Here is a 25,325-nt window from a genome sequence, read left to right as displayed (position 1 = left end):
TAAAGTCTTGAGCATTGCTGCTTTTGCTTTTGACGGGAGAGATGAAAGCAAAAGCAGCAAGAAGAAAAGTTAAAACTTGAGAAAAAGCGAGAGCAAAAAGAGAGAGAAAGAGAAATGGGGTTGTTGGCTGTAGCAAGGAGGATCTCCACCTGCCAGACCTCCTCGGCCTCACTCCCAGTGAAAGAAGTGATACTCGTCTTCTCTGGGAACTGAAAGAACAAGGGGACCCGTTGGACTCCAGGTAGAGGAGCACGCTCAGATTTCTGCAAAGGTGAACGGTATCATTTTGGATAAGAAATTGGTTTGGGGTCAATTTGTGATCTCTCCCAATTCCCCTACTTGCCTTTTGGGCCTGTACTGAATTTTGAAGTTCCCCAGATTTCGAATGATAGTACGGGCAGTAGTAGGGGAAGAGAGAAGATATTTATCTACCCCTTTGACGAGACCTTTTGCAGGAATTTGGTACGTTTATCTCCTTGGCTCCAGCAGGGATTCAGTTGATTTTAATGGGCTCAAAAAGAATTGAATTGGGAGGTCAAAACCAAAATGATTTGAATGATACACAGTTTGAATTGGCTGCAATTCCCAGAGCGCTTTGAAGCACATCGGGAGATGAAGTGGGATGGTTAAAATCGGCTGAGCCAAGTGTGATAAAAACAAAAGGAGGGACTCCTCCTCCAATTTGGCAATATCCAATTATAAATGAGGCCATTCCCAGTATAAAAAACCAAATTGTACATTTTTTAGGAAAAAGAATTTTGCAGGAATGTCATAGTCCTTATAATACTCCAGTTTTACCGGTTAGTAAACATAAAGTAGATAAAGATGGAGATCCTGAATATAGATCTGTGCAAGATTCAGGAGCTGTAAATGAACATGTAATTGCTTCACATCCTGTGGTCCCAGATCCTGGTCTGATTTTAGCACAGCTTGCAGTCTGGGCACAGTATTTCACGGTGCTTGATGTTACAGGAGCTTTCTTTAGCATTCCAGTTGCGGAAGAAAGCCAATCAATGTTTGCCTTCACGTGGCAAGGGAAGCAGTTAACTTGGACCCGGTTACCACAAGGATTCACTAGTTCTCCAACAATATTTTCTCAAATGTTGAAAAATTATTTACAAGATTTGTTTTTTCCAAAGAAGTCTGTTTTGATACACTATGTTGCTATATATCCTCTATAGAGAGGGCGCTTTTTGTCAGCTGTGGCCACTCACAGAGGTGGTGGCCCAACTCGGAGCTGTTAGTAAAGCGAGCCTAGAGATACCCAGTGTGGTGAACTCCTGTAAGAGGCGGGCGGCAGCTGGGGTGTCTCCCAGCCAAGGACTTGTCATCCTCCGCCCCATCACGGGTGGAAGCAAGGCACTTACCCTCAGAAGCAGGGCAGGTGGGGATGTACCTAAAGACACAAGAAACAACGTCTTTGGAGCAAATAATCTGCGTAAAACGTGTCTGCGTCGGGGCTGCGCTCGCCTCGGTGGCAGAGTGATGTGGAGTAATGCGGGGTAACGCGGTGTAACTCGGGGTAACGCGGGGCAACGTGAGGTAACAGTGGTAACGAGGGGCAACGCGGGGTAACACAGGGTAACGCGGGGCAACGCGTGGGTGAGCTCGGCGCCCATCCGGCCCCACCCACTGCGGCCCTGACCATGCCCACAGCCAATCTGACCACGCCCACCGTCACTCCGGCGCCACCCACCGCCCCCTGCCCGTCGTCTCCCCGGCCACGCCCACTCCGGGCTCGGCCATGCCCACCGCGGGAGGGGGCGTGTCCCCGCCCCCGGTTCCTCCCCCTGCAGCGGCGGTCGGTGTGGAGCCGCCGGCCGAGGGCAGCGGGGCGGCTGTGGGGGATCATGGCGCCGCTGAGGGACTGCAAGGTGAGGGCTGGTCTGAGACGGAGCGGACGGGGAGGGTGAGGCGCCCCGCTTCTGTCCGGCGCTCAGGGAGCCCCGGGTCCGCCCGAAAGCCGGGCTGGGAGGGGGCTGCTGAGGGGAGCCGAGCCGGGGCGGGGCAGGGCGGGTGAAGCTGCCGGAAGGGCGCGGAGAGCCGGCCCCGGTGTGGTGAGGAGTCTGTTGGGGCTCATCCCCCTTTGCCCCCTGTCCCGGGCTGAGCGAGTGGCGGGGCTTTTTGGTAGCAGGGGAGGGGGCTACAGCGGTGCCCCCCTGTGAAGAGCTTCTCGAAGCTCCCCTGGCTCCAGGTCGAGCCCGACTTTGCACCAAGGCCGGGCCGATTAGCTGCGCCTCTGCTGTAACTTATTTAAGGGGAAGCTGAGAGGGGAGGTGGGAGCTGTGGGGAGGAGTTGTGAGGAGAATGTCTGTGTGAACACCGAGGTCAGTGGAAGGAAGGAGGAGAAGGGGGGTGGAGGTTCATCGGAGCAGAGACTCCCCTGTACCCCGTGGAGAGACAGTAAGGCCATCCCCCCCGCCACCCATGGGGGTCTGCGGAGGCAGGGACCGATCTGTGGCCCACACTGAGACAGGTGACTGTGGCCGAAGAAGGCCGGGACCCCGTGGGAAGAAGCCCCCGCTGTTGTAGTGCAGTGCTGGGAGGACTGCAACGCATGGGGGGTGACCCACATGCCCGTGGGAGGGACCCGTGTTGGAGTTGGCTTGTGGGGACTGTCTCCTGTGAGAGGGGCCCCGCGCTGGGACAGGAGAGGGACACCAGAAGTTTCCCCCTCCCTGAGGTGGAAGAAGCGATGGGGCTGACCGCATCCCCCATTCCCTGCCCCTGCACCCCTGCGGGAGGAGGTCGCAATATCAGGAGCAAAGCTGAGCCCGGGAAGAAGGGAGGGGTGGGGGGGAGGTGTTTTCAAGGTGTGGTAATGCTTCTCATGGCCCTACTCTGTCTGTTAACTGTTGTTGCTAGTGTCTGTATTAAGTTTCTGCTTTTTTTTTCTTCCCCTAACAAGTCTGGGTTTTGCCTGCGCCTGCAAGGATGACGTCATCCCTCCCTGTCCTTATCTCAAATTCCGGGGTCTTTTGCTTCCCCCCTTCTCAGCGCTGGGGCTCAAGGCAGGGGGGGGGTGAGCAGCATCTTTGCTTATTTTCCCCTTCTCAGCGCTGCGGGGAAGGGGGAGTGAGCGGTGCATGGTGCTCAGTTGCCCTCTGAGCTCAAACCACGACTCCCCCCAGTAGCCTTACACTGGGGGTGGGTTTCAGGTGGGCTGAGGATCTGAAAATGGGGATGAGTGGCTGCACCCTTCCCTGCAACTGGGGCAGAAAACCCGTCTCTGAACGTTGCTATGTCTCAGTCATAGTGCAGGCTGGTCCCACAGGCCCTCGCTTACCCTTGCTGTGGGCCTCAAAAGCAGGTCAGGCCTTCTTTTAACTCTAAACCAGCCCCAAGTCCAAGGGCTCAAAATCTGTCTGCAGCAGCTAGTTACTGATTAGTCATTTGCCTGCTTTCTTCCCGATGAAGTTCATTCTCTCTGACACTAGTTTTGTTGCTGTTTTTTGATTAATTAGGCAGGGAGAGGTAAAAAAAGAAGTCTTGAAGGTTTTCTGAAAGTGTCATAAGCACCAGAGCTCTGGAGAGCTGCCACTCGAGTAAGAAGAGGATGTGCTAATAGCAACCCGAAAAGAGCAGATTTCTCAGAGCCAGCTGGGATTCTAGCAGGGGAAAAAAAAAAAAATACAAGTAAGCAGTCACCAGATCCCATGACTAACGCTTATCATAAAGCGGGAGAAAGGTCAAGGCTTTGGTCTTGCCAGGAAGCAGTAAGAAGAGCCAAGGCCATGGTGCTCTCCTCCAGGAGGCATCGCAGAGAAGAGTCTTCTGGAGTTAGAGAGGAAGGTTGTGGGAAATTGGTGCAACTCAAAGGCAGTCTCTGTGAGAAGGGGAGGGGATAACTGTTTTACAAACTCCCCAGGCTGGTTTTTACCCACTCACCCTCCCTCTCTCATGGCTTTCTTTAGTCACAGTCTGATAACCTGAGCACAGACAAGCCGTGAGACATGAGCATCCCAAGAAGTCTGGGCAGGACCACTTGTGTGTGACCCGGGGGATGAGAGGTGCTGGCTTTTCTGTGCTCCCAGCAGCTCTTTGGTTCTTGGCTGACAACAACAGACTAGGTTTGGAGCAGATCTTTTAGGTCTCTTAGGAGTCAGCAGCTATTACGGTGTGGTTCTTCCCTGCAGCCGCTTGTCGTGCTGCGCTAACAGGAAGAGTAGCGGCGTACGTGATGTGATGCAGCCTTGCTGCCATCCTCTTGTTGCTGGAGGGGGAGTTTTCCACTGAGGGGTGAGTTATGTGGGCTGTAGCCTTAGCAGAGCAGAGGCTTTCTAGAGTGGATGGAAATAGCGTGGACCTCAACTGGATCAGCAGTGTCCTTAGGGATGGATGCAGGCCTCTTTTTTTTTTTTTTTTTTTTACTGACCCTAGTTCTGCTGGTTTTTTCTGATGTTTCTGCACAGATGTTCTCATTCCTATGAATCTTAGTATTAACAAATCTCCTCAAAATGGAATGACATTTTCTACTTGGCAAGTACCTCAAGCCATTTTGCAAAACGGGCGGCGGCAAAGAGAGCTGCTTCAAACGGAGCTTGTTTTTGCTGACTGGTAATGAAAGTGGTTCCTGGCCTGTGTACAGGGCAGCTTGAAAGGTAACCTGTAAGCAGCAGGCTTAACCTTGCCACCCTCTTGACTTTTCTCTTTACCCTGTTTCTGGATATGGTATGAATTGTAAAGAAAATTTGTAATTTTATATTCAGGTCTAGCCTTTCAGGCTTGTAATTTGAACACTCAAGTGCTTGAGCTGCTGGAATGTGAGCCTTTAATCCAATCACAGTGGGAAAGCTTTAGGATATATTAACAAAGATGTCTTTCCCTGGTTACTTAAAATTTTTGACAGTTGGGTTATTAGAACCAGGAAATATATTAAAGTGTAAAGTAAGACGAGCTGAATTCTTGCAGCACCCGCGTGACTAATCCTCCATTAGGAGGGGTCTGAATTGCCTTGCCCCAGGTCATTTTTTATGTCTATCCTGTAGGTTCTGTGTACTGGAATAAAAATTATGCTGAATTGATTGGGGCAGCTCCTCGACTGTGTGTATGCTTAAACAGGAATGTATTTGGTGTGCTGAATGTAAGCTGTGCTTGGGTCGTGGTTTAACCCCAGCCAGCAGCTAAGCAGCGCACAGCTGCTTGCACACCCCTCCTCTGGTGGGATGGGGGAGAGAATCAGAAGGGTAAAAGTGAGAAAACTTGTGGTTTCAGATAAAGACAGTTTAATCAGGAAAGCAAAAGCTGTGCACGCAAGCAAAGCAAAATCAGGAATTCATCCACCACTCCCCCTCGCAGGCAGGTGCTCGGCCATCCCCAGGACAGCAGGGCTCTGTCAACCATAGCGGTGACTTGGGAGGACAAACGCCATCACTCCCAACATCCCCCCCTTCCTCCACCTTCCCCCAGTTTTACGTGCTGAGCACAATGTCCTGCAGTCTGGGATGTCCCTGGGGTCAGTTGGGGTCAGCTGTCCCGGCTGTGTCCCCTCCCAGCTCCTTGTGCCCCCCCAGCCACTCGCTGGCGGGTGCTGTGAGGAGCAGAAAAGGCCTTGGCTCTGTGTAAGCGCTGCCCAGCGATAACCAAAACATCCCCGTGTTACCAACGCTGTTCCCAGCACAAACCCAAACTATAGTCCCATACAATCTAATATGGAAAAAAATTAACTGTATCCCAGTCAAAACCAGCAGAACTTGAGAAGCTGTTTTACAGTCTTAGAGTCTGTGATGGGTGCGGTATCAGAACGCTGAATGGAGAGTGATTAGGAGAAATAAACCCAAATGTTATTAAAAAGATCTGAATAGGTTGCCAAGGGAAGCACCTCAGCTTGTGAGAGGACAGTCTTTGTGGCCATCCTGGGGGCGAGGAGAAGCCTGCAAGCAACTAGAGGTGCCGTGCCCTTTTGCTGTAGACGCCCACATGAATAAATTAAGCATTTTGAAATAGGCATTGTTTTTTTTCATTTTGTTGCCCAAGTTATTTAAGAGAGCAGTCACAAAGGCAACCATGAGCCAGGGTGCTGTAGCTGCTGCAGCTTAACTCCACCATTAAGTAAACTGCACATCTGCCTCATGAACTCTTCTCACTCTCCAGCAGCTAGCCAGGAGATGTAGCACCTCAGTCAGTGTTACATAGCTTCTTAAGAAACCACGGCAGCCTGATTGTGGTTTGCATTTCAGCTTTATCAAATGCCCATGTTCTTCCTTTTTGTAAGGCTTGTGTACAAGCCTGTGGTCCAAATTCTTTGTTGGCTTAACTCCAGCAACTTGGTGGATTTGCTCTGCCAGGCTGTTTGGCCTGCAAGTTACTTAAGGTATTGATTTCACTTATAAAAAACCCAGGGTTTTATTTTCCATGTCTCTCATGTGGTGTGTCTGCAGCAGAGGGACTAAGCCCAAAGTTGAGTTGTAATGAATTAAGAATGGGTCTCTCATTATGAGACGTGTAACCCATCAGGATCTTCTGTATACGCTTTGTAAGTTTTGCTTCTTTATTCCCACTGCTAACCCCAACTAATCGAGTCTTCAGAGGTACCTACAACTGCACAAAGGGTTTGTGTGTCTGCTGACATTGTCCTTCCAGCCTTTTTTTTTTTTAAAAAAAAATCACAGTTGATGAAAATATCAGAACACCATCAGTTTGAAAATCTGTTGGCACAGTTTGGAAAGCGAGTGTAAAATGAACGGGTTTGTATTTGTTTGTCTTGCAGGCCTGGCGGGATGCTGGACTTGTCCTGTCCACGACTAGCAATGAAGCCTGTAAACTATTTGACGCTGTGCTGACCCAGGTATGAGCGAAAAGCGTAAGAAAACGTGATGTGAAGGAACTCGCGCGTGAAACAGTCTTTGCTGTAGTTGGTGTTTAAATTTCTTACCAGCTGGGAGAGCCTCACAATCAGGGGTTCAGCCGTTAGCGGCAGCAGAAAACCCTGGTAGCAGAGGGTGATGCCGGATGCTGCAGCAGTGGGGAAAACCTCAGGCGGTGTGCTCATCCTACTTGACACTGGAAAATCACCCAATTGACATAAACCGCATAGAAATCCATGGTTATTACTTCTGCTGGTGGCCAAACTACCTTAAAGAAAACAGTTTTTCTGTTTTCCTACTATGCTAACTCTCTCTGCGTGTAAAGTTTGTGTTTTAGCCGTTTGCCTTGCTTACTTTTTGAGTTTTAGACATCTGGGAGCATGAAGAGAAGCCCAGTGTCATCAGGGATTCTCAATCCTCTGTCTCTCTTACAGTATGCAACCTGGGCCAATGATGAGTGCCTTGGAGGCATTGAGGGAAGTCTCTCCAAGTTAAAAGCAGCGGATCCAAATTTTAGTGAGTATAACCTTTAATTCTTAGCATGGAAAGTGCTGGACAGTACCTGGTGTTTAACTCACTTAAGGGGAAGGTGGTGGCTTACACAATTCTGTAGAACTTCTCCAGAATCTAGAGCAGGCTGCGATGGTTTTGTGGGGGGTTGTTCTTTTCATTTCTTTTTAAATGGCTGTCATGCAAAGCCTCTAAGCACTTTTGGCTTATGAGAGTCCTGGACCACTGTGACTACAAGTTGGTCTTGTTTAAAATAAACAACCCCTCCTCGTGTTTATGTAGAGAGGGATGTCGTGCTGTACAGCTGGGCTTGTAACGTGCTGTTTTCCGTAGCAATGGGACACGTCATTGCTAATGGTTTGGAGCTGATTGGCACTGGAAGTTCAGTGCGGCTCAACAAGGAGCTGGATGGTGCGATGAGGACGATGATGACGCTTTCAAAAGCTCAGCCACTGACTGAGCGGGAGAAGCTTCACGTAGCAGCGTTGGACATGTTCGCCAGGGGGTAAGTCCACTGTCATCCCATTTAAAGGAGTGTGAAGAGCTTTAGCTACCACAGGTGGAAGCGGCAGTTGGCAGTAGCGTTGCCTGACATCACAGAATCACAGAATCATCTCGGTTGGAAAAGCCCTTGAAGATCATCCAGTCCAACCATGAACCTCACACTGACCATTCCCAACTCCACCAGATCCCTCAGCGCTGGGTCAACCCGACTCTTCAACCCCTCCAGGGATGGGGACTCCCCCCCTGCCCTGGACAGCCCATTCCAACGCCCAACAACCCCTTCTGCAAAGAAATACTTCCTAAGAGCCAGTCTGACCCTGCCCTGGCGCAGCTTGAGGCCATTCCCTCTTATCCTGGTGCTTGTTCCTTGGCTCAAGAGACTCATCCCCCCTCTCTGCACCCTCCTTTCAGGGAGTTGTAGAGGGCCATGAGGTCTCCCCTCAGCCTCCTCTTCTCCGGACTAAACCCCCCCAGTTCCCTCAGCCGCTCCCCATCAGACCTGTGCTCCAGACCCTGCACCAGCTCCGTTGCCCTTCTCTGGACACGCTCGAGTCATTCAATGGCCTTTTTGGAGTGAGGGGCCCAAAACTGAACCCAGTCATCGAGGTGTGGCCTCACCAGTGCCGAGCACAGGGGTAAGATCCCTTCCCTGTCCCTGCTGGCCATGCTATTGCTGATACAAGCCAGGATGCCATTGGCCTTCTTGGCCACCTGGGCACACTGCTGGCTCATGTTCAGCCAGCTGTCAATCAACACCCCCAGGTCCCTCTCTGACTGGCAGCTCTCCAGCCACTCCTCCCCAAGCCTGTAGCGCTCCTGGGGGTTGTTGTGGCCAAAGTGCAGAACCCAGCATTTGGCCTCATTGAAACTCCTCCAGTTGCCCTTAGCCCAGTGATCCGGCCTGTCCAGATCTCTCTGCAGAGCCTCCCGTTAGCTGACATCTAGAAAAGGATCAGGGTGAGATGTCAGTGGTTGTTCTTGAATTTTTCTCTCCAAACTGTAAGTGCCATGACTAGTTAGCGAGCAGCACCATAGGAGGGGAAGTGCTCTATTGCCACACCTACATATCATTAAGCTCTCCATGTTTTAAATCCATCCTAGATCCATCAGTTGAATATATGGTTTAGAGCCAGGAAACTCAAATTATTTGACTACAGTAAGGTCTAATATTGTGTAGCACAGACTTAGATCCACAGAAAGAAAGCTACAAACACTTTTCTTCGCTCTGTTGTCTCCCTGTGTCAAAAACTCTTTCCCCTGTAGGACGGGGAGATAGCAGTGTCAGAAGTGCTGTAGAGGCTCACTGTTCCATTCAATATGAATTTATGTGCACTGCAGAAAGGATGAGCTAATGATTCACTTTCATTATTTGTCAAACAAACAGGTGAGCATGGATTTACCTCACCTACTTCTTAGCAAAGGTAAAGAGGAAGCTACTGAATCGCTGAGTCCCGTTAGAGGAGCAGGAAGGTGTCTTTGTGCATGTGAAGTTAGATGAATTATGTTAGGTCCCTGTAAAAACTGTTCAACCCTGTAGAAGATCTCTAGTTTTATGTTTTAGGCTTGTTTCATTTCCTTGTGTGTTAGAGTGACTTCTTGCAACCCCACAACATTTCTTTCAAAAGATTTCCCAAAAGGTGCTCGGTGAAGATAATGCCATTATTACTTTAAAAAAGACTAAGAACTTCCTTCAAGGAAAGAAAAATAATTTGCTGTTGAATTTTCTGTTTTTCAGAATAGCATGAGTTTAGAACTAACAGTAGAGGCAGGTATGTGTGCCTTCTCTGAGCAATCAAAATATTTTTTTATTTTTAGCCAGCTTCCAAAAGCTTGTGATTTATGGGAAAAGATTCTGCAGAACCACCCAACTGACCTGCTAGCCCTCAAATTTTCCCAGGACACTTATTTCTACCTGGGACATCATATACAGATGCGAGATTCTGTTGCCCGGGTTTATCCTTTCTGGACACCTGATATGCCACTAAGCAGGTGGGTCATACTTCATTTTGAAAATTGCTCTTTATCTGGTGTTCATGTACTTTGTGGTTTTTAAGTTCAGACACATCAGAGTAACAGAATCTGTTGGAAACAGACGTGTAGACCAAATCAAGGGCTTAGAAGTGACTCAAACCTGACCACAGATAGAACATCTCTCCTGTCTCCCTGTTGACACTGTTGTTGAGGGTTTTTTCTTAAGTGAGCTGTGGCTCAGTTAGTAAATTTTGCTGTCAAATATAGCACATGGCATGTAACACACAGGACAAAACCACCCAGGATAAAATCATGTCCTCACTGAGGGCAGTGGCCAAACTCCTTCGGGCTTTTATGTGTCCAGTTTTTCACTTGGGGCTCAGCCTGTGGGTGATAGAGCACGTCAGTGGAAGGAAGAAAGGAGTTGTAACTTGGAATACCAAGGTGTAGTTCTGGAATAAAACTTTGGGGCGTACCGTAACAGCTGGTGCCGCAAAGACTGACAGGAAGGCAGAATTTTAAAATATTTCTTTAGTTCAGTCCTGAAAGTTTCAGTTTCCCAAAGTTAGTTCAGGGTAATCAGAATCTATTGACAAGTGAATAGTTAATAAAAACTAACTTGGGCTGATTTTTAAAATTATTTTTAAGACCTGTTAAATTATTTGAAAGCTTTTAACTTTATGTAAAAATTAACATTAAATTCTAAGTCAAGCCATACATTTTGAGATAGATGAATCCACAGGTGACCATAACTTCCTGAATATTTTCTGGATTTTGCTGTACACCAATGCACTGTGTACCTCCATAGCCAGCACGATCTTGTCTCCTTTTTTCCTTCCACAAACAGTGCAGAGAGTACAGACTGAATGCTAACATAATAATGAAGATAACTGAGGGACCCCACAATCTCACGGGTCTCATTTTTCCATCTGTGTTACCTCAGCTCAGAGAAATCTAAACCCCTTAGTTCTTTTTAACTACAATATGCTGGTTTCATTTGTTGGGGACAACTTAGCAGTTTTGACTGCATTCTTCTAAACTTTTCTAGACACAATGCTACAAAAGTGCAGGTGCTTGTCCACTTAACTGTAAAGCAGCAGGGAACACCTGTATGCCAAGTGTTTCTTGAAGTATAAAAACCTGGCAAGTACCCCTTGTCCCCAAACTTACAGTCATGTAGAGTTACACGTGAATAGATACGTTGGCAAAACCCCCCCAATTTTTATTCATCTTGATCCATGAAATAAATCAGGTGCAACAGACCCCACATGTTTTAGTAGTTCCTTTCCCTTAGGAGTTTAAAACCAAAACCTCGACAGGTATTTTGAGAAGCAGAAATGTATCCTGTGGTATTTTGCAATCTGTGAACCTGTAAATACAACAGCAGTTAAATATTTCTTAAAATCACTGCGTCAGGTGTGTTTGTAAGAGCTTATAACATCCCTAATTCTCCTTTACGTTGGGCCTTTATGGCTTAATGGCCACTTTAAAGGGCCACTTCACATAAAAGTGCTCTCCTGTAGTTTTGTGGGCACTGGAGGAAGCACAGAAGGCTATGAGACACTCAGATAACTTTGGTGACAGCACTGTCTTGCTTCCAGCCTTCTAATTCTGCATCTTGCAACTGTTACAGAGGTCAGCAGATCGCTCTGGGCAACTCTTAATTCCAGCTTATCCAAAGATGTAAATGGCAGTTCTCAAAACACTGGTGACGTGCATCTTGTTCCTGTTTCCCATGCTGGTGTCTCTGGGCCTCTGGCTTTCTCTGAGAAACTACCTACTTGTTCTGTATCCTGCAAGCTTGAACCCTCATTGTAACTTGCGTTGTAAGGACTCTTTTGAGTTAAATGCTATTTCTAATATGTTTTTCAGTCCTAGATTAAATCTAGGATGATTTAAATGGATGACGTGCTGTTTTTTCCCCTTTTGTTTAGCTATGTGAAGGGCTACTACTCTTTTGGACTCATGGAAACAAACTTTTTCGATCGTGCTGAGGAGCTTGCCCGTGAGGTAAACTGCCTGCTAGCAGTGCTAAAACGTTTTAGAATTCTTAAATGTGGTCCCTGTCTCTGGGTGGTGGTTTGTGCAAATGCCGTGAACTGACTCTCTCCAGCATCCCAGTTGGTAGTAGAAGTAGCAAAGAGATGAGGCTTAACATGGAAATGCTCACAGAGTTTTGTAAGACACTACTGATAATTATTCCTTAGAAAGATTCCCACATTTATGCCATACCATGGCAGTTCCTTGACTGTATTTCCTTCCCTTGCTTATGAGCGTGCCTTGTCAGATGGTGTCAGAACACCCCTATAAAATCCATATATTATCCCATCTGCTGTTTTCCCCATGTATAATTGGCTGTTTACTCCTATTAAAGAGTGTTGGATTGGTCTGAAGTAATCTGCTCTTGACAATCCATCCTGTTTGGTTTCCCCCTCCCTTTTTTTCCAGATGCCTGTTCCTGGATTATTGAACAATTAACTCTATAATGTTCCTGGGGATCAATATTAGCTGGTCTGTTTTCTTTTTATGAAGGTAGTAATTATACTTGACTTTCTCCAGTCCTTAGGAGTCCTCCTTAGTCCTTAGGAGTCCTCCTTAGGCCTGTCCTCCAGGAGTCTCAGATACAAATAATCACTAATGGGTGTTTTTACCAAACTTCTGTTACATCAAATTGCTGAAAGTGACAACAAAGACTAAACATTAACATTTACTAGGTTAATGACTAACCTCACAAAGTGCCTAAAACCTAGTGGGAGTTGTTGGAGCAAGAGAGAGGAATTTGGTGGATACTCAGAGCTGGCCATGTTCTTGGAGAAGAAATGATTACCTGCAAGGCACTGTGTCACGGAATATATTGTGCCTGTGCTTGGAGTTCTTTCATGGCTGATACTGATGCATGTCTGTGAAAGAAAATGTTACTCGATAATCTTCATCAAAGCCTGCATTTTAAAGTGTTTTGCAGGTGTTTGTCTCTATGCAGTAGAAGCTGGGAGGTGGAGTCAGCCAGTAAACATTTTCTTTTCTGCCCAGCTGTGGTTAGTTGGAATGATACAGGGAAGTACTTAACATGCAGTAAAAAGTAGTCTCCTGTTTCTATATCAGCAGTGATAAATATTGTCGTTTGTAAGCTTCATCCCATTTTCCCTTTTTTCACTCACAGGCTTTGGCTATAAATCAGACAGATGCATGGTCCGTTCATACTATAGCTCATGTAAATGAAATGAAAGCAGAGGTGAAGAAAGGGTTAGAATTTATGAAGGAAACGGAAACCAACTGGAAGGTAAACATTCTTGTAGCATCTCAGAAAAATCTCCTTCTAGGTCTTCTTGATCTCCTCCAGCCAAGTTTTTGATTCCTCTGCATCCGATTCCTTCCTATCTGCCAGCGTGTTACAAGGAATACAAAGTTTACACATCAGGAGAAACCATCACCTGAGGTGCTGTTACTATCCACTCTGCTTTTGAAGCAGGAGGGAGGAAAAAATGGCATATGATGAGGGACACATACTGTGGACCACTTTAAGTTGTCGTTACTATGACTGCTGAGATTACAGAAACAGCAAACATGTCAGCAGGCCAGGATTCACAGAGTCTGTCATCTCACACTGCCTTACTTTACCTAGGAGTATTGTAATTTATACTCCTTTTTAACAAGTGTGTGGTTTGTACCTGCGTGTGCAGCTTCTTTTCCCTGGTGGAGCTGATGAGGTGTTTTACATCTCAGAAAGACATGGCCATTGCAGACAGGTGAAACATCAGATGTGAAAATTGTGAGTTATTTATACGTGATTTATGGTCTTTATGAAAGTAAAGTGACCACTGCTATTTTCACAAGCTTTTTGCTTAGGCTGAGATGAGCACTGAGAGTCATTTGAGGAACCTAAGATGAGGTGTGAAATGACACAGTCAAATCAGATGTTTTAGAAGACTCATAAAATATTTGTTTGCTTCTGGATGGGGAAGGATTTTTAAAGGTCAACTGTAAAGAGAAATGATGCTTTTGTCTCTTTTCTAGTGTACTGAAGTTACTTTATATATCCAACGTATTTGAGTATCTCTCAGAATACTGAACAGGTTAATTAGTCTGTCATATGGTCCTTTGCTGTAACTGAAGCTTGATTTTTATTTGTGTTGCACAGCATGTGTTTTCCCAGTGATTATGAGTGTTCTATTCAGAGCAGAAGGCTGCGAGCTTTGAATGTGTTAGAACCCACAAGAGTCTATTTTAGAGTCATCTGAGCTGCCCGTTCCGCCTCACCCAAAGAGCAGGGCTGGATAGTGAGACTAGGACTGTTTATTTTCCACTTGTTTTTTCTAAGTTAAGCATTCAGATGCTGAGCTTGGAAGTGCAGGCAGAAAACCCTTGCTCGAGGTTCATATCTTGTCATTTCCCAGAAAGCATTTTGTCCTTTAATATATTAGTTTTAATGAAACAGTGATGCAGGGGACTGACAGTTTGGGTGACGCCTTAAAAACCCCCAATCGGTGACTTTTGGATCGATTTTTGAACTCTGTTTCTTAAAATAGTTGCACACCTCTGATTTATACCCTTTATCCAAACAAAGTAAAGTGCAAGATCAGGAAGTAGAATTGTCTAATGTACCTCCATGCCTGACCCAGTACAGTTAAGATCTGTAACACTGTCGTAATGATAATGTGTATAAACACTTCTTTTGTGCAGTATTTTTCATCTTAAACATCATGAACACAGAGTGTTAAACTGTTAAGCACATGAAAAAAAGCAGGTCTCTCTAAGGGCAGTAATAAAGTTGCTTGTATTTGGCCTGGTGATTTGAAATTTTTATTTATTTTCTTTTCATGACTAAGATCATCTGTCAGTACTGCCACAGTATTCAGGCTCCTCTGTTGCTTTTAATTCATCTTGCTCCTTCCCAATAAGAGGGGCAAAGATTTGTACAGGTTTTCTTTACAGAGCACTTTATTTTATTTGTTCCTCCCAAAAAAATCAGATGCCATTTGTTTTTTATGTATATTTCAGCACAAAATCAAAAAGGGCAAATTATCTTACCAGAGGGGCCCTCTCTGCCACTGGTGTTTATTATTAAATGGCAGTGTTTTTTCTTCTGAGCTGCTTTGGTGAGTTCCTATAGTCTGCTTTTATTTATTTATTTCAGTCACCTACAAGCCCACTTCTCCTTTAGCAATTTAATCTTGTTCAGAACTCAAAATCAGCAGCAGGAAAAAGGTTTGGTTTTATTTAGGGAGCTAATCCCCTGTTCTTGATTGTCTGACATTTGGAACAGTAGTATGATATTAAATGTGATATTATCAGGTTTATGCCAAGCACTTAACTACTTCAGTTGCTGAGGTTTGGTTTGTGATTTAATATTAAACAAGTAAAGGTTACCAGAATGTTTAGTTTAGCGCCATAAAGCTCTTGACATTCACTGGGAACCTTTGTGCTTCCTGAAAGTGGGTGTTAAGAGTCGTCACCATGAAGATGAAGTTGCTTTTTCCACTTGTGAGAACATTAAGTTGAACTACAGCACCGGGGGAGAATGAGAGGGGAGGGACGAACCTTTCTGCTGGTGTAATTTTCACCCATTTTGTCTATTTTTGGTGCACTCACAAAAATGAACTGGCATGACGTTGTCTTCAAGTGCAGGTTAGGGAAGAATATTAGGAATTGTGGTGTCAGTTGGGTTGGTACAGACCAGCAAGGATTCATCTTCTCTGATGAAGTGTGTCTGGTACCTGGCGCAGCTTTTCTAGGCTGTAGTAAAACATACGTCGAAGAGGTGATTCCTCTCTGTCTGAGATGGGTGTCTAGGTGGGTGGGATAAATGGCCCTCACCACTATCTATCCAGCTTACTTTAGGCAAGACACTGAAATCTTGGATGAGACAAATCTTACTCTTGTTGTAAAGGTTGGACTTTTTCCTAAAGAAAAAGTGCTGCAGAAGGGTGAATTCCAAGGCACCCAAGTGAAATTCTTCTCTGAAAAATAACATGGGGGAAACCTTGGTTTTGAGGTGTCTCCCTGAATTAACTGCAAGGACAAAAGTATCGAATGAGAAGGTATCCTGGCCAGCTGGTTTAAAGTTCTTGTCTCTTCTGTCTCATGAAATACGCAGATTTGCTGAAGAAGGAAACAGAAATTTGACTAGATACATTTAAGTGGGAAGTTATTTTGTAAATAATATTTTCTCTTCTTTCTTCTTTTTTTTTTTTTTTTTCCAGAACAGTGATATGCTTGCTTGCCATAATTACTGGCACTGGGCTTTATACTTTATTGAAAAGGTATGAGATGTTTTTATATAGGTGTTTTATGGTCCAGATAGGTCATTCATCTAATGCTATTTAAAAGGCAGATCTAACATTTACAGGCTTTTTTTTCCAGCTATTTAAAGGGATGTTTTTATAAAACAGCACAATGCCATTTTTACAAGCTAGTCCTTTTTTACAATTCCTTTGAGAAGTTTTATTTACATTGGTCAGAGTTCCAGGATCTTTGTTAGAATGTTGAAAAATTGCTGTGAGATTATTGGATGTTTGAAGATCAAATTGTCTAATTATACTTGGCAGTCATTTGATAGAAAGATGAACTTGGATCTCTAATCAGACAGAAATTAGACAAAATTCTCTTCAAATTCAGTACTAATTTGCTGGCCCCAAAATTTGCTGACTGTAAGGAAGAGGCAGTAAGCTGTAAATTTGGTTGCCAATGTTATTAATTATTAATAGTACTAATTATTATTGAAACCCTCAAAAAATGGTTGCAATTGTACCCAACCTGTCAGGTTGCAAGGCAGAATCTCCTTGGATTTAATAATTCTTAGCACTTGTGGGGTTCAGTTCAATAGGGAGACAAACGTGACATTGCTGAGAAGGCAGAACACACTGTTGGTCAGAACACAGAGTAAGTTGCTAGTGTTCAGTCTTATTAATGTAAAAAAAGCATAATTCTCGATAGTAGTCTTAATAGCTTGTTTATTTTGCCACCTTCTAGCTATACAATGTTTTTGCAGCCTGCTTAAAATGATTTTTCTTCCTATGTCTTTGTATACACCATGGGATGCGCTAATTTTTGCAGAAATCCCTGAAAGGAACATTAGAATGACAGGTGATACTTTATCTTTCTCCTCATCTGTCACTTATACCTATTATTAAATGAAACCTAAACATACTGATGATTTTGCCCAGTAAATCCTGGTTTATCTTAGACTCTATTCTTTTAATACCTCAAGGTTTCTTTGACTCGGTTTGTTGTGAAGTAATATGATGATATCTATTAATTGTATGTATAGTTTTGGTTACTACCAGTCATTTTTGGTTACTGTATCTCAACATTAATCATGCAGTCTTTGTTTGATTTTTACAGGGTGAATATGAGGCTGCTTTGACAATTTATGACAATCACGTGAGTAGGGGCCTTTTTTTCTTTACTGAGAACATGCTAAGAGCACATGCTTGCTTCCTTCTGTAGGAGATTGAAACCTATCACAGTGTGATATATATATATATAAAATTTACATTTATTGTTACAGTTTTTCAGGGAAACCTGTTTCTCAACGGTTTGGGGTAAAATGCTCAAAGACTCACATGTTACATCGTTCAAGTGTTGCTTGTGCTTGAAAGAGCTACAGTGGGCAGTGTTGGTACTGTTTTCCATTCTGCCTGTGTTTCTTATTCACGCTTTTTAAAAGGATGGAAAATAATTTTCCTATAAAGTCAAGTTACCTGTACAAAGAACTGGTTTTGCACCTAACTGTTTTGTACCTAACAAGGTACTCAGTCAACAGAAGCATGTCTTTTCATTCCTAGTTAATTTATTATAGTTCTTTACTGTCTGGATTGCAAAACAATCTTTGTAAATAAGCAGTATCAAATTAGATAAGATACCTTTGTAAGGATTCTAAAAGTGATGCAAGCGTTAAGAAAGCTGCTGGGCAGACTCCTATCTACTAACCTTGGCAAAGCGCAGTAATATTTATGGCACTGTTTGGGAAAAAAATAAAATACCTTGGTGACTCCATACTTAACTTCATAACAGGAAAAGCAACACAAATGAAGCAAGGTGTTTGTCATTACAAATGGCTGCATGCAGGAAAGATGTGATTAGTTTTGAATGCATAAAAAGAGAAAATCAATTCTGTACTGTGAAAATAAGTTTGATTATCTGAATAAGTTCCCACTTGCACCTAAGTTGGGCAGCTCACGAATACCTGTGGTTACAGATTGCGCCCCGGTGTCTGTCGAGTGGGAGCATGCTGGATGTAGTCGATAACTGTTCGATGCTGTACAGGCTTCACCTGGAAGGTAGGAAATCCACCTTAACTGTAAGGGGAACAGGTTTCTTTCTGCCTCCCCTCTTCCCCTGCCTTGCACGTTGGAGTATTTCAATATACTTACAGAGCAAGCTTGGTCACTCTGACAGAAAAAATCTGTTACAGAAGAAAATTCTGCTCTTGAAAAAAGCTTCAACATGAAACTCATGATAATGTCCATAACCTTTATTCTTCCCCAAAGCTTTTTTTTGGCATGCTGTCATGGTATTTCATTCAGTTTCTTTTTTGACAAATTCATTTCTGTTGTCCCTGGAGTTTTGAGACTGAACAATGAAGTACATAAGCCTCTAAAAAGCTGTGGAGCTTCCTTGAACTAAATTTCAAGTTAGATATTTAACTTTCTATTTTGATGCTGATTAAAATAGCTAGTACATGTATATTAGCCTCTGGCTTTTGTGTACTCCCCCAACTCGGTGGCATTTCTCCTTAACATTTTTAAACTATGGTTTATAAACTAGATTTCATGAAGGGGGGGCAACAATGGATGGGCATTATTTTTACAGTATTCTGCTAAAACACTAATGATGCATTGGGTTTGTTTATGAAATCCATCATCGCTCTGTCTTTTGATTGCTACAGATGGTTAATTGTGAGCATCATCTCCAAGAAGACATGAGCAATCTCATAATAAAGCCAGAACCTCACACAGTGCGATCTAGAATATTGGTGATAAATACTGACATTCAGTAAATTCTTTGCCCAAATACTGCAGGCTGCAGCTGAGCATTACTGTATGAATTTTGCAACATCAGGGAATGTTTTCTTGAGTTCAGTAGGAATGCTGTTTATGCTGGTGACTGCAAGTATATTTCAAAGTCGTGCTTTTGCATGTGGTATTTTTACTGAGGAAAATATCTTTTTACTCTCAGGTGTAAAGCTTGGAGACAGGTGGAACAATGTTCTCAAGCTTACAAAGAAGCACACCAAAGATCATGTTCTTCTGTTCAATGATGTGCACATCTTGATGTCCTCACTTGGAGCCAAAGACCACAAAGCTACTGAGGAGCTTTTAACAACTCTTCAGGAACTTGCCAAGTAAGCAAGTGAATTAAAGTTCTGTATTCAATAAATATTTTGTGCTCTGAACTTCAGGGTGATAATGTCTCTGGCTTGCTGAAGCACTACAACATGCTCCTCTCTGCTTTAGCATGTCGCTGGGACATGTCTGTTTAAGCAGGCCAATCTCCAGTTAGGAGATCTCTATTTATTTTTTGAGTTAATGTCTAGAGGCGTTTCTAATCTTCTCAAGCAGAAATCTCTTATGTTTGAGGTCATGGGCACTAACTGAACAGTTGCTGTATATTTCCTTTTAATGGGTTCACACTAAGCCACGCTACGTACGATGAATGAAGTATTTCACCTGTATATTAGTAAGGGCATTCTACAATATATGGCAGCTCTCTGTGGTGTTTCTTTTTTGCTCTGGTTTAAGAGGTTCTTTAATAACAGAGCATTAGTTGGTAGCGATATTCCAATAGCTACTGTTTGATGTGTTGTGAAGTACCTCTGCAGGAAATTGAATTTCAAGTACTTACGTTAAAGTAATAATAGAGAATGTTTTGCTTTCAGATTAAATTATTTGAAAAATTTGAATATTTAAGTATTTCTTCTAAACAGTATGGGGTTTTTTGTGTTCCCTTACGTATTAAATAACTGTAAATTGCCTTGATTTTTTTGAAGGGGTTGATATATAGATGCTTTAAATGCAATTTCTTCCCCACACACCCCCCCTGTTTTTCCTCTGTTTCAGCATCTATCTGTTGTTTCCCTTGCCTTAAAAAAGGAGGAGGGAGAACCTGAAATTGTCACTATTTATTCCTGACTATAATACCCATCAATCAAAAATATTAAAAAAGAAATGTCATTTTTAAGAATACTTACAAAAACAAATGTCAAATCAAGCCTAAGCATGTCTGACTTGAGTAAATAGGAAATGGCAAATATCTTTTATATAAGTATATAAATATATGTAAGTATAGGTATAAAGTCTATAAAAGTGCACATGCACACCACTTCAGGGAAGCTTTAATGAACATATGCTGCTTATCCTTTCACCCAGTGCTCCCTTTTGCCTAGATGTTCAGCCTTTTGCAGTACTACAGCTGTACATTTTTAGCTGTACTTTGAAGTATTATAAAGCTTAATTTTATTATTTGAGAAAACAGACTGTGAGATGAAGGTGAGATGATGGCTGGATTAATGGATTAATTTATGTATATCAAAAATATGTAATAGCTAAATGATACCTAAGACGTGTTAAAAAAGCAGTCATAAAACTTTGGCACAAACAAGGGTCATTCTTGGCTTTTCACTAATATTTTTCCCCAGCCTTAGCAATTTAAACTTTTTTTCCTAAAGTATTCCATGGCGCTCTCTGGTGGTTGGTATCACATGCTTATTTTCAGGGATGGAAACGTTAATGCAGGGGGTATTGTTGTTGTTGTTGTTCATGAATTAATACTTCAGATCAGTTGCAAGAGAAAGGAAAAAAAAAAATCAGTCTTCCATTTCTGTGTGTTTTCTCAGAGAGCTGGAACAAATGTTTAAATGAAGAACTGTTTCATTGTTTTCATCATTAATGTCAAACTACTTACTTAAAATGCACTTCTGTTGTGCACCTCTCACTTTTCAGGAAGCCATATGTTGTTTAAGGAATGAGAAACACGTCGGGCAGCACTGCATGCTGAAAAATCAACACTGACCTAGTGGGAGAAATGGGAAATTTGTAATACTGACTCAGGAAGGGGAGCACAGAGTGTGCTCTGGGTTTGGTAAATTTAAGGTGACTCTCAGCTGTCATTGCAAGCACTCAAAACAGAACCAGTGACTAAGGTTGCTCAGTGTTAAGTTGGAAAATTTACAGAAAAATCTGTTCTAAACAACGGATGGAATTTATAGCATTGAAGTGTGCACTGTATCCTCAGGAATAATTTGTATTGCTTGGGATAGAAAGCCCTCCTCCCCTCGTATTGCCAGCCAACCTTTCAGCACTGAAATGGCACGACCTCCAAGGCCTGATCACTGTCAGCTGCTTCTGTAGCAGTGGGAAAACACAATTCCACATTGTCCCGTGGAGTTATTGCCTACAGACCAAAGAGCTACAGTTTGGTTACTTGTATTTTTACTTTTTTTTTTTAATATCAACAAGGATGCCTGCTAGAATGTACACGTTCTTCTGCAGGCATATTGTCATGCTGTGTGGCTCTTCAACTCTTAGATGGGTTAGGATACAAGCACTAAAAAAAAAAAAAGAAAAAAAAACACCTTAAGAGCTACCTATTCTGTCATGGTTAGAATAAAAGAGCAGACTGAGAGCTGTTGTTGGGAATACAGTTTATCTTATGAAGATGGTGAGGCACTGCGCTGTGTGGCAAGCTGTTTTGCAAGATTATTATTTGGAGCTGTTTGCAAGGGACTGATTGCCACTTTTGGCAGAGATGAGGACAAAGAACTAGCAGTAGGGTGTGCTGGTGAGATTATCAGAAGAGAAACTGTGTAGTTTTCTCACTTTTCTAGCCAAAACTATTGCAAAGGCAGGAGGGGTTGGGCTTGGGCCTTTTGTGGATATTTTCAGAAGAATGAAAACAGAATGACTGATGAGTAACAAAGAGCTGAAAGTAACATAACCACACCAAAAGATGTTATCTAAACTGCCTGAAACATCGGGGTTTGTACAGTTAAAAAAAAAAAAAAAAATCTGTCTGCAGGCAGTGTCAGACTGGCACTGAAATATGCATATTTCTAATTTGACTTAGGGGAGGTAACTGCTTTCTCATTCTACAGAGCACCTTGTGACGACCATGAGCTTTCCCTGGCTCCTAGTTTGGGGCTGCCTCTGTGCCAGGCTTTTGTAGAGTTTGAGAATGGAAATTGTGACAAAGCTGTAGACCTGCTGTACCCAATCCGTTACCAACTAATCCAAGTGGGAGGCAGCAATGCTCAGGTAAAGGAGATCAATAAAAGACTTTCTGATGTGATTTAATCCTCTTTCAGGAACCTCTGTTAGGCACTTTCATTATTAACAACACCTCATGCTTAGAAAGTGAAAAGCTAAACTGTGCTGGTGACCAAATCCTGTTTGTAAACACTTATTAGCAGTGTTAGCTATTTAATTTTTCTTGTCGATGTGTTTCCTTCCTCAGTGGTTTTAACAATTTGGTAAGCGAGATATTGTAACCAGCAATACTTTATATGTTACTTATTACTTTGTGTTTTTGCTGACTTCTTTTTTCAGAGGGATGTTTTCAGCCAGTTATTGATTCATGCCGCTTTGAATTCTAAATCACAAGCCAAACAAAACCTGGCAAGGTGAGTATTTTTCCTGATAAACATTTGTGGAAGTAGTACTGTTACTAAAAGTAAGAAGTAGCGAGTATACTCAAACCAATAAATTAAGGCTAAAAGTATATGCAAGCATTTGTGTTAAATGTATAACATTTAACTGGGATAAAAATTATAATAGCTTCCAGTTCCAGGAGTACACTCTTTCGGTCTGGATGAATGATCTGTCTGTGTTCAAGGGCAGTTGATTTTCAGATAGTTCTGCCTCAAAATGTGGCCTCCTGCCTGTGGATCAGTGCACTTAAAGGGCTGCTAAACTTCTGTGAACTGCTGAAAATTAAATCTGTCCTGCTGATGACATCTGCTTTATTGGGAAATAAGATTTGCAGAGTCTGCTATGTGAACCCACCTTAGTGCAAATCTCTTGTTTGATAGAAATCGTAGATGATGCTTCTTCACCCATGTTGAGTTCTGTTGGAATGTACTGTCTGGGTCTGCCTGTGAGCCTAAAATAACAGATCCTTGGGACAATGTGCAGCCTGGCCTCCTTCCCTCCCGAGGTCTCTTTGAAACATAAAAATTAGATGCAGTATCAAAACAATTCTGTGCACCCTGATCTCTGGGAGCTCAGTTTCAGTCTCTGTCAGTGCTGAAAACCACACTGTTCTGCCTAAATTTGTTTCCAAGGGAAATCTGCACCTCACGAGCAGTTCTTTACGTGCTGTTTTCCTGCTCTCACCAGGATACTGCTGGTGATCTTACTGGAAACCTGAGGTTGTACTCACAACCTTCCCGTTTCTCTCCTACCTCTTCTCCTTCCTCAGGTGCCTCCTGAGAGAACGTGATGTGATGAGACCCAATTCTCCAATGACAGAGCGACTTATTAGGAAGGCAGCAGCCGTTCATTCAGTGGTGTAAAAGTCCTTCCTCTGCGCTTCAGCTGAAATAGCAATAAGTTTACCAATCAAAGTCTGGGTGCAGGGAGCAGAGGGGTGCCATGCTGTAAACCTAGAGATTCACCATAGGTAAGAGTACCCTAGGAGTCAGAGATCTGATGACAGTTTCCTTAAAAAAAAAAAAAAAAAAATCCAGCTGTTGCATTTCAGGAGGTTGTATCTTAGATGATTCCACAAGGAAAAAAGACAATAAGCTGCTGATAAGGCACTGCTCATTATATACAGCACAGTAACAGTGCCTGAATTTCTGTCATTCGTCGGCCCAATTTGTTACTTTGTTAAATGTTAAATAATCAGTAAACCACTCAGGTAATTTTAAATATAGCTAATAAAGTATGGGGCTGGAGCCACTACAGGCATAAACTGAATTCCATATCAAGCTTCCAGTCCCTTCCGACATGAGTCACAGGTCTGTCTGCGTTCAAGATCTCTTGCCAGGTGTGTATTTTTAAACTCCCTCTCATAAAATGTTAAACCTTTTCCTTTCAATACAGCACCTCAGAGCTTTCTGAAATTACCATGTGAACAAAACCAGCCCAGAGGGATAATAGCTGGCTGTGACTGTTCCAATGCAGGTACTCCCTTGGCACTTTTAAGGCTTTCAGAAAAAAAAGAAAAAAGCCTGGATTTCAGCTAAAATAGTACCATCTCTGAATGGTAGTTTGGACTGGCGTCTTTGTGCTTACCTGAGCTTTTGGAAAGTCAGACCTTGCTACCCTCTCAATAGGATGGGTCCCTCTAAAGTAGAGTTTAAAACCACTGTTAAAACATGCACTTTGTAGAGCCTGGAAGGGAGGTTTTGCCATAGACAGAGCGCTAAGGGGAGCTGGCACAAAGCGTTGTCCCAGCACAAGTGATGTGATGAGCTTCGGTGCTGCAGATGAGGCACAGGATGAGCCATATACCTCTAAAGTTCTGCTGCCTCTGGATTTCTGCAGCGTAGCAGAGCTAACAGCTTGTCCTGCAACAGCGATCCAGAGATCCCTAATGAAGAGACAGAGGATATTTCAAACCAAAAACTGAATTAATGCTGCCTCTTCTTCCCAAATAGAAATGCCACACTCTTCAACTGCCCAAGCTCTGCCTTTAGTATCACATCTGCAAGCTCTCCTGGACACACATGTGCCAGCCCCTCCTTCCTGGCCAGCTCGGCCTCTTTCCCGTGGCCCACAGCAGCCCCATTCCACCCACAGTTTCCTTTTGACCTCAAAAACCCCTTTCATAACTGGTCCTGGAGTTCCTGCATAGAGGAATGTGGAAGTGCCTTGCTGCCACCCTTCTTCTCCCAGCCCTCACTTGAGGAAAAAGTAGTTTATTTTTAAATCAATGATAATTTGTGAAACCAGGTAAGGGTATTGCATCCTTGCCTGCAGCCTTTTGAATCCTGCAGCCAGTTGTAGTTCCCTGTTCTTCAGCTTTCTCACTTCATCTGTCCAGCCATGACTAGGATTGGCTTGCTCTGTGCTAAAGTTAGACTAGATCTTTACTATTATTTTTAATCAGTGCATTTCAAGCAATGACTTTAGACAGATACCTTTTTACTCAAGGAATATACCAAATCTTTTTAGTGAACAAAAGCCTGAGGACTCTGCTGGCTGTTTTATGAAGAATGTAGTTTATGTGATCCATTGCTACACAAATTCAAGAACTACATTAGTAGTACTTTTGATATAATGTGATTGAGAATTTTGTCTGCTTTACATCAATAAATGCAAAGATGTGCTTAGCTGAGAGCAAATACATGACTTCTTTGTGTAAAGCTTTTAAATGGGTTATTTATATAATTTCATAAACCGGTAACAGTCTCCTCTTTGCTTCCATGAACGTGACTAGAGGCTTTCTCATTCAACTAGTACTACACATCTTGCCCATAAATGTGGGGTTTCTGGTTTTCTGCCTATTCTTCCCCTCATTTTTATCTAAAATACTTTCATTCTGTCTTGCTGCACCATGCTATGCTGCCTTGTTTTCAGTTACCATTATGGAAAA

General features: G+C 43.3%; 1 protein-coding gene across 3 annotated transcripts in view; it reads left to right on the top strand.

The window, feature by feature from the left end:
- The window catches only part of TTC38 (tetratricopeptide repeat domain 38), a 33,608-nt gene extending 8,534 nt beyond the window's left edge, over window positions 1-25,074 (top strand). Inside the window, exons 1-14 of one of the 3 annotated variants that reach the window (XM_074872097.1) lie at window positions 1,746-1,874; window positions 6,710-6,787; window positions 7,241-7,322; window positions 7,650-7,821; window positions 9,636-9,809; window positions 11,726-11,801; window positions 12,952-13,071; window positions 15,992-16,051; window positions 17,133-17,171; window positions 17,989-18,070; window positions 18,969-19,134; window positions 21,883-22,042; window positions 22,334-22,407; window positions 23,205-25,074. In XM_074872097.1, coding sequence (XP_074728198.1) covers window positions 1,851-1,874; window positions 6,710-6,787; window positions 7,241-7,322; window positions 7,650-7,821; window positions 9,636-9,809; window positions 11,726-11,801; window positions 12,952-13,071; window positions 15,992-16,051; window positions 17,133-17,171; window positions 17,989-18,070; window positions 18,969-19,134; window positions 21,883-22,042; window positions 22,334-22,407; window positions 23,205-23,298 — 1,401 coding nt within the window. In that variant the 5' untranslated portion in view covers window positions 1,746-1,850 and the 3' untranslated portion in view covers window positions 23,299-25,074. Of the gene's footprint in view, window positions 1-1,745; window positions 1,875-2,350; window positions 2,477-6,709; window positions 6,788-7,240; window positions 7,323-7,649; window positions 7,822-9,635; window positions 9,810-11,725; window positions 11,802-12,951; window positions 13,072-15,991; window positions 16,052-17,132; window positions 17,172-17,988; window positions 18,071-18,968; window positions 19,135-21,882; window positions 22,043-22,333; window positions 22,408-23,204 lie in introns of those variants that run through there. The other 2 variants (XM_074872100.1, XM_074872098.1) reach the window with 2 other exon arrangements.
- The last annotated feature ends 251 nt before the right edge of the window (window positions 25,075-25,325 follow it).

This window comes from Strix uralensis, chromosome 5 (genome assembly GCF_047716275.1).
Source record: "Strix uralensis isolate ZFMK-TIS-50842 chromosome 5, bStrUra1, whole genome shotgun sequence".
Lineage (NCBI taxonomy): Eukaryota > Metazoa > Chordata > Aves > Strigiformes > Strigidae > Strix > Strix uralensis.
This window is presented reverse-complemented; position numbering and strand designations above follow the sequence as displayed.